The sequence below is a fragment of the Lolium rigidum genome, chromosome 3 (assembly GCF_022539505.1).
Source record: "Lolium rigidum isolate FL_2022 chromosome 3, APGP_CSIRO_Lrig_0.1, whole genome shotgun sequence".
Lineage (NCBI taxonomy): Eukaryota > Viridiplantae > Streptophyta > Magnoliopsida > Poales > Poaceae > Lolium > Lolium rigidum.
The window spans coordinates 281,166,979-281,180,882 of NC_061510.1; the positions used below are offsets into that span (position 1 = coordinate 281,166,979).

Sequence of the window (13,904 nt, forward strand, 5' to 3'; positions counted from 1 at the left end):
ACATTATACGCCCGGTGATGGAGACCTGTTTAGAAGTCTCAAGCAAAAAAGCTACTCCTTTCGTACCATAATATAAGATATTATGATCGCCAATATACTCATGTATTGATTGGAATAATGTGAGTCCAGCCCAATCTTCAGGTCTAGTCACAACAATGTCGTTGAAGTCACGAGAGTACTTACAAATTTAGAAGCGGAGACACCACTTGGCCGTCCCTGCCTCTGTGGTGTGCAGGCAAGGCGAAAGAACCCAAACAGGAAGAAACACAAGCGGCTAAACGCCATGGCACAGCTGTTTAGTTGGCATTCCGGCTGGACAGCACGCACGGTAGAAAACACAGTATAAAGCAGCAAGGAAGGAAGGAAGCTGGTTGCTAAAAACTCGCAGTGAAAATGATTGGCAAAAAACTGGACGCTTGCGGTGGTTGCCTGCATGAGCGCAGCTGCGTGCAGCCACGGTTGCATCCCTGGAGCCAAGTATCCTTCGCGGTCGCCACGAGGGTGAACGGAGCTACCCGCCGCGGCACACACCGCGTGGAGCATAGTAGGGTAGGCACGCAGCGGACAGCTCCTGCGGGGTCCCGCTGGACAACAACTCATAAATGGAGAGAGGATAGCGGGTGGATTTGGATCACTATTCGAGTAAACTTCCCTAGAGGCCCCTGGGCTCCGCCGAAAAACGATTTCGACTCCTCATCTCGATTTCTGGCTTTTATGTCCACCCATGCATCGCATCACACTTTTCTAGTGTTGTTCTTCCTGTCTATGTTTATTTCTTAAAAAATGGTTCATCAACCTATCGATAATTATCCATAGCAGTACGAAGAACATGAAATGTAATAAATATTATAGGTACGTTTTGAGATCACCTAGCGATGACTGCGAGCCGAAGTCGCCCCGCCATCCTCACCCCTCGAACATCGCGGTTGGGCAAAGCTTATCATAGCAAAGCTTGTTGTAGTAGACAAACGATTATCGTGCTAAGTCGCCAAAAGATTGCGCACCAAATAAACAACCATGGGTAAAACATTGAAAGAAAAAAATTAACAAAGAACAAAAACCCTCCCCCGACAAATGATCTTGGTCCGCCGTGCCTCCAAAGGCCAAGGCCAATGAAGGCGGAGCAGACCAAACATGTCGCCGACGAGGGAGATAGAACCCTAGATGGGTTTTAGATCGCCCCTCTCTTGCACCGGTTTGATCGTTTGCGTCATATCCTATCCTTTCCTTATTTGTCCAAGAGTGCATTATAAAAGGTCATTGGGCCACATTAATTTTAAAATCGTGCCACGTTAATTATAAAATCATGCGGTGCTCTCAAATTCAACTTAATAGCTTAGTATTGATCTTGCATCATAAATTGCTAAATACTCTGTAGGTGTTTTAAAAAGCACACCATTTCTGGGAAAATTGATAGATACTCATGGAACTGCGCGGACCATTTCACGACTAAACTTTGTTTTTTTCGAAATGGGGGAAATATCGCCTCAGCTTCTGCATCCAAAGGATGCACACGACTTTTTTTATTAGATTATTCACAAAACCTTACAAGAACAATACAAAAGATCAATCTCGAAGCCACCTCACTAAATCTACAGTGGGATGAAGGGGGTGACAATGCACCAACTCACATCATCCAAAACCAAATGCCTTCCCAAACCACCCAATAGCAGATGAGAAGCACATCCAGTCAAGAAGACTGAGTCTCCGCGCACGCCAACGCACACGCCACAAAAGTTGCTACCGCCGTCTTCCTCGACTCCATATTCAAGAGAGATCATCGCATTAACCTTGCAAGACCTGCCGTCGATGCCACCATGACGCCAGACGGCTCCACCATCCTGCACGCATACATCATCCCGCATCCGCCGTCAATGCCCTGCAACACCATGCCACCGAGACTCAACGCCAACAATGCGGTAGATGAATACCACTCCACCAACATCCGCCAACAGCCAGCAACTGCTCCAAAAACGATGCCCCAAGAGGTAGAACAACGCAGGGCGCGCCGCCATCGTCCGATCCGGGAGACCCAGACCTAGGGTTTCCCCCGGAGCAGCACGAGTGAGAGACCGCAGACTGCGACGACGATGCCTTCAAGAAGGTAGCGGCGCGACACGTCGCCATCGTCCGCCAATCGAGGTCGGAGCACGGTTTTGACCGGCAGCCGCGCATCCCCAACCCGCCGAGTCTAGTGCCAAGACGGGCAAATATGACGCCTTCGACAAGGTAACGACGTCAACCGACGCCGCCATCATCCACCAAGACCGAGGTCGAGGCTCAGTTTTCACCGGCCGCCATGACACCCCGGACTAGATCTCGCCGCCACCCTGCCGCCCACACGGCCAGGGCCACGGGCCACCGCTCGCCGCGAAGAAGACGTCACCGCTGCCACCATCCGGAGCCGCCACTCCGGCGTCCAGGGCCCCCGCCGAGACCACCACCAGCAGCCCCGCCAGCACCGAAGGCCACCGCCACCGAGCCGCCAGATCCCGAGAGCCACCCGCCGCCACAGACGGAGGAGCGGCTGCCGGAGTCGCCGACCAAGGGGGAGACGCGTCGGGGGTGGAAAGCGTCGTCGGGCAGCGACCTCAGCCCCGGCAAGCCCAGCCCGGCCACCTTCCTTTCATGCGGTTGTGCTAGGCGTCGGGGGCCGCAGCCGAGGGCCAAATCCCCGCCGCCCCCTTCACCGGCGCCGCGGCCTTTGGCCGGCAGCACCTCGGGGGGCGACGAGGAGGGAGAGAGGGGGGAGGACGGATGTGACAACGGCGGCTAGGGTTTGCCCCTCTTGGTCGACAAGAGGAGCGACTCGAGAGGAGCCCTTCGCGTGGGTTGGCACATAATTCTTTGTCCCTTTGAAGACATTTGACAAGACCATGTGCTACCTTTCACATATATACTTCCTTGGTTCACAAAGTAACATCTGTTTTGTCTTGTTAAGATAGATCTTTGACCAACAACTGTTCAATGGATGGAATGTCAGGAAGATGCTAAAATATCTCATCAACTACATGCACCATTTTTCAATTTCTGCGTGACTTGCTACATTGCCCTCGAAATCATGAGAGCACGGTAGCAAGTTGAGGAGAATTTTGGCTCTAGATCTTGGCGATCTCTCCCTGTTTTGAGAATACAAGACCCATATATCGTAAGGAAATCAATTGCAATTGTGTAAATTTTGGTACTCCCTCTGATCTCTTGGAGGGAGTATAGCAATCTTCTCACCCGTGGGTAAAAAAAAAAGAGAGGATGTATGACAGCAAAACAATAATTTCAAGATGCATCTCGAGTTTTCAATTACTTTTATCACTTCCAAATGTTTTTTTCATACTCCACTGAACTCGGGAGGCAAAGGGAATAGTCGCTGTCAGCTCCTGATATTCTGTTGAGGTCGATGGAAGGAGGGTGTAAAGGGAATAAAAGCCCTGCCTGATATTGTTGACTGAACGCCGAGGTTGTGAGTGAAATTTGGCAGTGGTTTAGGACACCGTACGGGGACACGTCTTGATGGCCGCAGCCGCGCAAAAACCACCGGGCATCGGCGCACGAACGCCGCATGCTCCCTCACCACCACCACCTCCTTCTTCTCCAACTAGTCCAAAGTCCAATCCCCCCTGCTCGCCCAACCCCCATTTCCCCCAATCCGATTCCTGCTCCCACCCACCGCGCTCCCCCAATGGTGACGCCGGCCGCCTCCTTCTCCGCCGCGCTCGCCGTCGAGGACTTCCCGTGGGTGCGTCTGATTCGCTTCCATCGAATGGCCTTTTTTTTTTACTTGAACCGCGCCGCGCGCAGTGTGTTTTGAGCTGGATTTCCCTTCTCGTGGTGGCCGCGCAGGTGGACAGGGAGGAGGAGATGGGGATGGCACCGGACAAGTACCGCGAGGTGTTCGACCTCGCGCAGCGCGGCGCCCGCGCCTTCCGGGAGCGCCGCTACGACGAGGTAATCTTCTGCTTGCGAAGCTCCCCTTTGCCCTCTCTGTTCGTCCTGTGGCTGTAAGTAACCCGATCAAACCCGACGGTCTCGGATAGTTTGATGGCGCCCCCTTTAGTAATAAATTGGGAGAGGATGGCCAACTAGGACTGACCGGAGCAACTGTATGTATGTAACGGTTACCTTTGGTGCTGAATTGGTGAATGTGATGACCATGGGAATGGAGGCATCGACAGTAATTCTTCAGCATCTGAGCCACCAATTTCGACTTCAATACAATTTTCAACAGAGGACAAGAATACTGAGTTGACCACCAACTAGCGGGACACTGTTTTTCATGGCCCCGCTCTTGGAAATTTGGTTGGCATACTTAGATTTGGTTTGTACCAGCTCGGTACAGTTAGTGTGGCACTTCATTTCAAATCTCTTTGCATCAACTGATTTGTTTTTCACCAGTTTATGATGTTTGCTGATAATGTCAGATTTTTTCCTTAATCAGTGGAACGGCTGATAAGTAACTAATGAGGAGGCTTGGTCTCTTCCAAAAATTACACGTTTGTGGTTTAACATGTTCTTGTCCTGCTATTTCGGACATTCTTGTAGTCATGCAGCTGGTAGGGTACTACCTTGTTCGACATTAGTAACTTTCTGTAATTATGGACTAGAAACTAGTAAATATTTCGACTATTGTTGCACCGCTGCATAAATATTCCAACTCCAGCTGCTAGTCACTGGCTCAAATGTCTAAATACATCTAGGTTTTCTAACTGTATTGACTCCTTGAGATACCCACGGATATAACATTTATTTACAGTAAGGTAACCTTTTTTCTGAGATAGTAAGGAAACTTTTATTTGGGACGATTTGTGTAACACTTCAAAGATCGTTAGAATGGGGAATAACATCAGTGTGTCACTGATAAGTGGTTCAGATCTCTTCTTCCTTTTCATCCGTCATCAATTTTATGTTCTGTGATTTTTATCTGTTGTATACTTGATTTCTGTATGTATTTTATTTCTGTTTCATATGTTTCTCTACATACTCCAGGACAACTAAGTGAATAATTTTTTTATTCAGAGTTCATACTTCATTGTAGTATTTACGTACAACAAAAGTGCATAAAAACTGTTTATTTAAGAGAGGTGATGGTGTTTTCCTAATTCAGTACCTTTTGAAGATAAAGTTCTTACCTTATTGAGCTACTCTATAGCCTATATTAACCTGATAAACCTACATCAAAGGTGTATATCATCACCTTGGTGAATTTATGTAAATAGTCATACCTTGAATTTCTTGGAATTCTTTTTTATTTTTATTGTTGTTTCTTTATTTGATCATTTCATGTGATTTTTATGCAGAGAGAGCCTTTGTTTTTCCTATTTTTCAGATGTGTAGGACTGGCATTCATTGTTTCGTTCTCATTGTATCTTTGACTTTTCCTGAGACATTCACAAATTTGATTCCTGTATCTGTTGATTTCATTGTTTCTGATACTTGATACGATTCTGTTTCAGGCCATTTCCTTCTATTCTAAAGCTCAAAACTTGAGATCGGGAGATCCTGTTATCCTTAGCAATCGATGTTCTGCTTTCTGTTTGTAAGTTTTTTGACAGGGTTTCTGTGTCATATAACTCTTTATATTACTTCCATTCATTCACAGTTTAGGTAATTAATCATGCTGCTGCACAGAAATGTATTCATGCACATCTTGTTGTTATTAGGATAAGTCAAGTGTTGAGGGAAAGATCCGCAGCTGACTCAGAGTATCAGCCACTGAATGGCCTTGATCCCACAACACATGCAGAGGTTTGTGTAATTTAAAAAGGATTTTCATACCTGATGTGAAACTCAAATGAATGTATGGAAGCATTAGTTATTATTATTTTTTAAGTAAAATGTTTTTGCAGTTAGCTCTGAAGGATGCAGAGAAGGTATTAACTATCCACAGTAATTCTCCGAAAGCATATCTTCTCAAGGCATATGCCCTTATTCTGGTAACATTCTGAAGCTTCACTTTCGTTCTTTTTGGCATATCTTACCTGATATGTACAGTCATATGCCTTCATCCCTTTGTTATGCACATGCCACCTTTAAGAAAACAAAAGCTGATACGTGATTAGTTAGTAAACTTCGTAACATCGCCCAGGTCCTCCCTTATTATCATCTGTCGGCAACTAGTGTTGCTTATGTGGTCATTTACATTGTAGTTCATGTTTCTTTGCAATAAACATTTATATATTCTGAATAACACCCTTTGTATGCAGCTGGAGCGATATCACGAGGCACGCGAGTCCCTTCTTGCTGGTCTTCAAGTCGATCCCCTCAGGTATGACTGTTGATTCCTCCTGAGGATATCCATATTCACTTCATAGCTCGCAGATCTCCGAAGTTGATAATTATGCTCTGGCACATTATGTAACACTCTTTTACTATATGTATAGCCATATTTTACAGATCTGTCTCAGTGATCTGGATAGAAATACAAATGCTGCCGCTGGAGCAAGACGGCCAAGGTTAGATAGGACTGATGATTTTGAGTGCACATTGTGTTTTAAGCTATTGTTTGAACCAGTCACCACTCCATGTGGGCACTCGTTTTGCCGCTCTTGTTTGCATCAATCAATGGATCACGGTGAGCTCAGCAAACATCCATATACTTGATTAGCTGCTTTTGTTTAGTTTGAGCTTCGCATAATGTGCTACTTTCTGTAGGCAACAAGTGCCCCATGTGTCGGACAGTTCTATTTATTGGTCCAAGAACTTATCCTATAAGGTATTCTGTGTTTGCCTTTATGAACTTAGATTTATTCATTTGAATTCAAGTTTCATTTTCCTGCAGGCATCCAATTTGTTCTTAATTTCTCTAATCTCACTTATGTTCAATGCCTCAGTGTAACATTGAACAACGTAATTCAGAGAAACTTCCCTGAAGAATATGCTGAGAGGAGATCAGAGCATGAAACTACAACATATGCAGGCGTGGATTTGATGCCTCTCTTTGTTATGGATGTCGTATTACCCTGCCAAAAGATGGCATTGAACATATTTGAACCTCGCTACAGGCTGATGGTACAAACAACTATCAGAAATTTAGATTTTGTTTGTGACATGCATTTGTTGACAGCTATGCAACTTCTGATTTATCTGAAGTATCCCAGTGTATAGGTGCAAGTTTATCTGTATATTGCAGGTGTAGTAAGTTCAGCATACTTTCTGTGAAAGCTTGCTTTACAAAATGGTAGGACTGAATAACCAGAAGATGATATTTTCCCTAAATCGTACTTGAAGACTGTCAGTGCAAATAAAAATAGCACTAATTTGATCTGTTGTATCTATCACCTTCTGTAATCTGCTTGTCAACAAGTGTATTTCCATATGGGTTTTTATTTGCTTGCGTAGCTGGCCTGTATTATCCATCCATTTTCATCAAGATGTAACTTTACTTAGCTTAGTTGTATGTTTTTGGAATGTTGGTAGGATGTGTTTTCTCAATATACCCACAACCTTGTTTTTCCCCATTTGAAACAGGTAAGGAGGGTAATGGAAGGGAATCATCGAATGGGAATGGTCAGTATCTAATCTGAGATAATCTCTTTGCCTAAAGGTTTCATCCATTGACTTATTTATTTAATAATGTAGGTTGCTATTGATTCTGCGACTGGTACTGTAGCCGACTGTGGATGTGAGGTGGAAATTCTAGAGTGAGTGTAGTTTCCTTATTTGTTTTCAACTTCTGTCAACACATTCAATCTTATCTGTCTTCATAAACGTGTAGGTGTGAGCCACTTCCAGATGGCCGTTTTTATCTAGAGGTAAAATCCATGCTCTTTTCGATAGATTTATAGTCATTTTGTGCGCATGCCTTTTTGCTCAAGGTTCAGTTTTGGGACTTCTTTATGACTGTGTGCTAGATTACTACACAACTTTAAGTTTTCCGCTGTAAATATATATTATCGACTGCCTAGGAAGAATCTATGGCAGTTCTTGTCTACTGCAAAACATAATATACTAAATTTATTTGATAATGTCAGATCTGAACGATTTATAACTTGGACCCAGGCAAGGTTAGGCTAAGCTCAGCTGGTGGGGTTGCATGTAAAAACTTAGTGTTCTTGCCCGTATTTTGATTTATTGGCACCAATTGCAATACTTGCAGTGATTACTTTAACTACTACTTCCTTTACCAAAATAAGGCTGTCTTGCTAAGGTTTCACATGTAGAACCTTAGAGGGCGATGTTGTATAGGCAACTGGGAACTGGCAATAACACCAGAGCGACAGGTGACATATAACCCAGCTGAGCCAGCATGAAAGTATACGTGTCACATATCTGAGTTGCCAGTGCCTTCAGCAATCCAACACCTTGGCTCGTGGCATTGCCAGAGGTTGCAGGTCCACTACTACATTATGCTTCCGACGTGTGCTGCTCCTCGTCATATTGATGGTAGTTCCTCACTTGGAGAAATTCATGGCATGACTAACGTCTTCGCCTCTGGCATGATGATGACCAGGTGGTCATGTCGAGACGATGAAGCACCTGTTGGCGATTACGGCTTATCGATGACCACGTGCGGCAATGCTGCTACTCTATGAGGCAACACAGTCACAAACCAAAGCTCGGTGTAGTCATGTGTATATCCGAAGATGGCCAGAACACAAAGAAGAGGCCTGACCGTGGACCATGTTGATTGTCGAGGTAGACTGACTTGAGCCATGTGCAAGAATAGGTGATCTGTGGACGATGTAGATGTCGATCTAGGAAGATGTTGATGTTGGTGATGACACACATGGCGCTCTTGTTGTAGTTCTGATCGGTGGTGGTGATGATGGACTGACGAGGAAGCGAGATGTGGCCTGATGCTCGATCGGAGATGCCTCTGCTCACGGGCACATAATCTGCTCATGGCCGTGCTTCTGAATGCCAGGCCGGCCGCCAGGTTGAAGTATGCGTCTGGCCAGATGCTTGGAGACACATCTGCGCAGTCAATCTTCATACTCTGTGTTTGATCGATGCTTGCCAATTCCTCTGATTGCCTGCATTCCAGGTCCTAAATGTCCGATATTGCTTCCTTTTTCACATAACTGGTGAGAGGATGCGGTCAGTTATTATGTGTAGTGATGCTAGTTGGTTATTTCTAGGATCTCTAATCTTGTTCCCAGTCATAGCCTCATAGGATATAATCGCAACAATATCATTACAAGGTGAGACTCTTAATTATTGTTAGAAGCTTGAAGTCATTTTCCCTCAGATATTTGTCAGATGCTTAGATCGACTCACTGAACATTAAATTGATACCTTGAGTGTTTAGCTATGGTTCTCGTCACAGATTTTTTTTGACCTTTTTCGACTCCTTTTTCTAAGGCCTATATGACTCATATAATTTCAATTAGTCTATCAACATTTGTCAGGCAGTAGACAACTTACATCAAGGTTGGAGAGGTTACTCAGCTGATTCTGATGAAATCGGTTGTTCTGGGAAAAGTAAAATTTGAATCTGTCTGATAAATTTGGATCCGAAACTGCTGTGAGTAACAGGAAGATTGATAAAAATTGTCTCTGAATTGTGTGTGTGTGTGCAGTTTGAGGATTTTGTCCATTTTCTTATTGATTTGTCATCAGCAATTAAATTTGCAATTCGAAGCTATTATCAGACGGTAAATAATTCTTTTGTTCATAGGTGGAAGGTTCACGGAGGTTTCGTATCTTGCGATCATGGGATGAAGATGGGTGAGTCCAGAATGCCCTATAGAAGTTTACATGGATAATTTATGTGGAAAAACCTGTTATCTTGTCCCACCCTTTTCTATATTTTCTTACTTGTGTTGTTTCTTATTGCAGGTACCGAGTTGCTGAAATTGAATGGTTCAAAGATGTTTCTCTACCTGAAGGATCACAAGAGAGAAAAGATGTAAACACTCATTACCTTCTTGAGCTTCTTCTCCTCTTGTTTTTTTCTTTTTTTGAGGGATTCTTCTCCTCTTGTTACCTGTAGTGTTTATGGACCAAAATCAACAAAGGAACTGAAATTAATACTGTGGAAGTTGGGACTAAGTCTTCAAATTTTACTTGAGTTATACAATTTGACGCATTTGTGCTTGAACCCCACAAACGCACGTAAGAAAGATAAAACATTTAGCATGAATGTAATGTGCCATAGTATGTTTTTTGTAACCAAAAAGTGTAAAAGAACAACAAATATATGGAAAGAAACACGTATGTGCCATGAAATCTCAAAGTATGCACGTACATAGTGTGATCCTGGCCTAGGGCTCAATAGGATTGATAGAATACGAGTATCAACAAGTTGCAACTTCTTTTCTGGAAGCTCATCTTCAAAGAACTCTGAGGTTAAGCGTGCTTGACTTGGAGCGATTTGAGGGGTAACAGTTGGATGAGAGCTAATAACTGTTCTTGCAGAAAATTAATATTGCAGAAAACCAGTACTGTGGAAAGTGCCTTAATTTTTTTTTCCAGTAAAGCATAACCCATGGTCGGCATCTGAATTTGGTATATTTGTTCTTTCTAGCTTGTGATTATTATTTCTGCTTTTATATCTCCACTTATATGGAAAATTAATAGCATCTTCTATCACAATGTAATGCTAAATCAGGAATTCTGTCTGAACAATAGTATTTGGGTTGTCTTTTTATTTTACTTTTTGCAGCTAATCGAAAGGACCAATGAAGCTTCAGAACTGGCCAGGACGTACATTAGGCGTGCTAGAGAAACCACAAGGACTGGTATGGATATTTTAAGTACATTGCATGAATGTGCTTCTCAGTATAGTGATTACGTGGAATAAAGATCAAGTAAAATTTGAGAACTGGGTAGTACAATACAATGTATTTCAGTCATGATAGACAAACGGTAAGACATACTTGAATAGGTGGTGAAGCTAGGATTTGTAACCCATGGGGCCACCTGTATATATCCAAAAATCTATATGGTTTATTTTCTTTTACTTTACCTTTTTGGAGGTATTCACAATGGGCTGTGGGGTTTTATAGACCCACAACTTAAGGTGTGTCCACCACTGTCAGTACACATATTTTGAAAACTGTATAAATTTCCTACTCTATATATTGAGGTACCATTGAACGAGTAAACTATATTTGTAGTTTGGTGCTCAGCAGATGCCCATTTTATTCTACTTTGACCTATTTCACCGAATGCAGTTAGGCGGACAAGACATTTTGATCTCGAGAGCATGCCTGGACCACAGGACCCTGAAAAGTTCAGTTTCTGGGTAAGTTGCAATCCTGTAGTTGTTTAGGTGAAGTATATAATATATGCTAGTGTACTGTACTGATTACTTTTTCTGCAGCTTGTCAACTTGATTAATTTGAGGCCATCAGACAAGTTAGACCTATTACGCCTCCGTGATACTCGAGAAGTAAGCTCTAAGGCTAAATCTCCATTTGAACCTTAAGTAAGATATCATGTGTTAATGTTGTGCTATTTCTTGCCCCTGCAGCGAATATCTCGTAGCCTTAGATTATTGGGTGATGCAGAACAAGGTTGTCGTGTACAGTAAAAGATTATATTTGTCACACAAGCATTATAGCTTAGAGTCAATTTATTCATCAGGAGAAACATTGACTAACGATGTAGATTTGTAATATTCTTTTACATAATATGCTACTATTGAAATTTTATGATTTTGTATATTATTTTTTAAATCCTACGTAATTAACTATATAATGTAGAAATGGTTCTTATTCACATGGAGCCATTTGTTTTGTGGGAACGCATGCAACCATTTGAGATTACACTGTCGTGTTCCTTCAGGGGCGATGGGTGACCATGAAATCATGTTCCAAAAGTTTTTTAAAGAACGTCATTCTGATTGAAGATATTCGATTGGCAATGGGTGCCTTTTTTGTACATTCATAATTAATTTCTGGTGTTATATTATATTTGTTCTAGCTTATCTACCTCCGTTCCAAAATAATTGAACTCCCTAGGTTTGTCCAAAATCAGACAACCAAGTTTGTCAAAAAAATGTCTACATCTACCACGGCAGGTTAGTTCTGTTAGGGTGTGTTTGGTAGATCGGGGCAACTCAGATAATTCCATCTCAACCGAGATTTTTAGAGATACATGTGTTTGTTAGCCCGGGTCAACACATCTGAGCATAGCCCACTTCATACCAAAAACGCTCCTCAGCCAGGCCGGACTGTGAAGCTCAAATCGAGCTTCACAACTCGACCGGGCTGAACACATCCCGCAAAACTTCTCGGGTTCCGCGCGAGAGACTCCCAGACCCAAGCCCACAAGCCTCTTCTCGCTCATTTTCTTCTCCTCACCATTCCCCTTTGCCGCATGCAACCGCCGCCACTCCCCTGGCGCAGGCCGCCGCCTCTCCCGTGGCGCCCCTCCACTGGTGCATGCCGCCCTTCCCCTAGCGCTCCTTCCCTAGATGCTCGCCGGCGAACGACCGCCCCGACGCGGATCTCGTCGACACAGACCGCCTCGGCGCAGAACTCCTCTCCAGCGAACGTGGCCACGGGAATCGGATCGTCTTGATGCGGTCGACCGCCCACCACCCATCCCCTGGCCGCCGGACTAGTGAGCTCGCCGGGTGCAGAGGATCTGATTGATTTTTTGACTCTACTTTAGGGTCTTTTTTGCAAAAACATGCACCTTTTGAATATTGAATAAGTGTGTATTTTATGGAATATTGAATCAATGTGTATTTTGTAATGTGTGTATTTTATATTTAGATATAGTCTCTACTTTGTCCAAATATTGAATTTGTTCTAAAATCTCATCTCAACTCATCCATGTGCTACCAAACAACATCTCACCTCAACTCATCCCAACTCATACATGTGATACCAAACAACATCTTATCTCATTCCAACTTGGTTAGGGTCATCATGTATGAGAAGAGATAGTCATTCTCACTTGACCCGGGCTACCAAACACACCCTTAGATTCATCACACAATATATTTTCATATTATATAAATTTGATGTTATATATAGAAATTTATTTTTGCAATTTGGTCAAATATGATGACGTTTAACTTTGGACAAACCTTGAACTTCAATTATTTTGAACGGAGGGAGCAGCACGTTGGAATATCTACTTGATTTGTTAAAAAATGGTTTAAGTCAGAAGATCTTAGGAGCATACACACCTATGTCAAAAAAACCACTTCAAAGTTGTGGAGAGCAAACACTACCCTAGGCTTACTGTTTTTTTTTTGTTGAAAAGGAAAGGCCCCGAAGGAAGAGCTGCATTAATTCAACGCGGTTACAGCCCGAAATACAGGAAGGGCCTCCAAAGAATACAAAGTAACACACCAATACAGGAAGGGCCTCCAAAGAATACAAAGTAACACACCAGCCCTTAGAGTTTGCATACATGACCCTAAAAAGAAACTGAAAAAGCGATCAGGTCCCTAGCCACCGCCGGAGAATGGACTCCACCATCGACTGCCTTCCACGCCTCCGGGGAGCGAGCCACTTGGGGCAAGGTCAGCAAAAGTTGTCGACGACGAGCCGGAAAGAAGCCTCTAGATGGAGGTAGAGCTCCTGGAGAAGGGCCGCCATTCGGCCATAAGCTGCAGGGCTGGGGTCATGACGTCGGCAAGTGTCCCCTATTGATGAGCTTCCCAGGAAGAAGGCCGCATCAACGGCGGCGGAGATGAAGCAAACATAGCTCTGCAGCACCTCTTGGGCAGAGACTGGCTTCGACAAGAGCGAGAGGCGGCGCCACCAACAACTCCCTCCTAGCCTCCACGACAGGCTAGGGAGAAGCGCAACAGAGGGCTTCTCATCTCCGAATGACTCCAGCGAATGAACCAGGACCTCCTGACCTGAACCAGGGACGACGCTCTGTAGCTTCCCTCCCCCTCGCCACCAAGGCCGGCCAGGATAAAAGCCAGAGAGCATCTCACCACCGTGCAGAGATATTCCCCCATGCCTCCACGGCCGGACGGGAACACCCCCACCCCGTGGCGCCCT

General features: G+C 44.1%; 1 protein-coding gene across 2 annotated transcripts; it reads left to right on the plus strand.

Annotated features, from left to right (window-relative positions):
- The first annotated feature begins 3,542 nt into the window (after positions 1–3,542).
- Positions 3,543–11,588, plus strand: LOC124703492 (LON peptidase N-terminal domain and RING finger protein 1-like). Of its 2 annotated transcripts, none has more exons than XR_007003132.1 (18): positions 3,543–3,733; positions 3,838–3,942; positions 5,448–5,530; positions 5,655–5,739; positions 5,841–5,927; positions 6,198–6,259; positions 6,375–6,565; positions 6,646–6,706; positions 6,825–7,002; positions 7,462–7,500; positions 7,573–7,634; positions 7,709–7,745; positions 9,611–9,660; positions 9,772–9,841; positions 10,598–10,673; positions 11,113–11,179; positions 11,258–11,326; positions 11,408–11,588. XR_007003132.1 is itself a non-coding variant. In XM_047235698.1 (18 exons), the coding sequence occupies exons 1-18, from the start codon at positions 3,557–3,559 to the stop codon at positions 11,465–11,467; spliced, it is 1,563 nt and encodes a 520-aa protein (XP_047091654.1). In that variant the 5' UTR covers positions 3,551–3,556; the 3' UTR covers positions 11,468–11,588. The 2 variants fall into 2 exon arrangements, 1 of the variants encoding a protein (XP_047091654.1); XM_047235698.1 differs by having other exon boundaries at positions 3,551–3,733; positions 11,109–11,179.
- Positions 11,589–13,904: the final 2,316 nt, after the last annotated feature.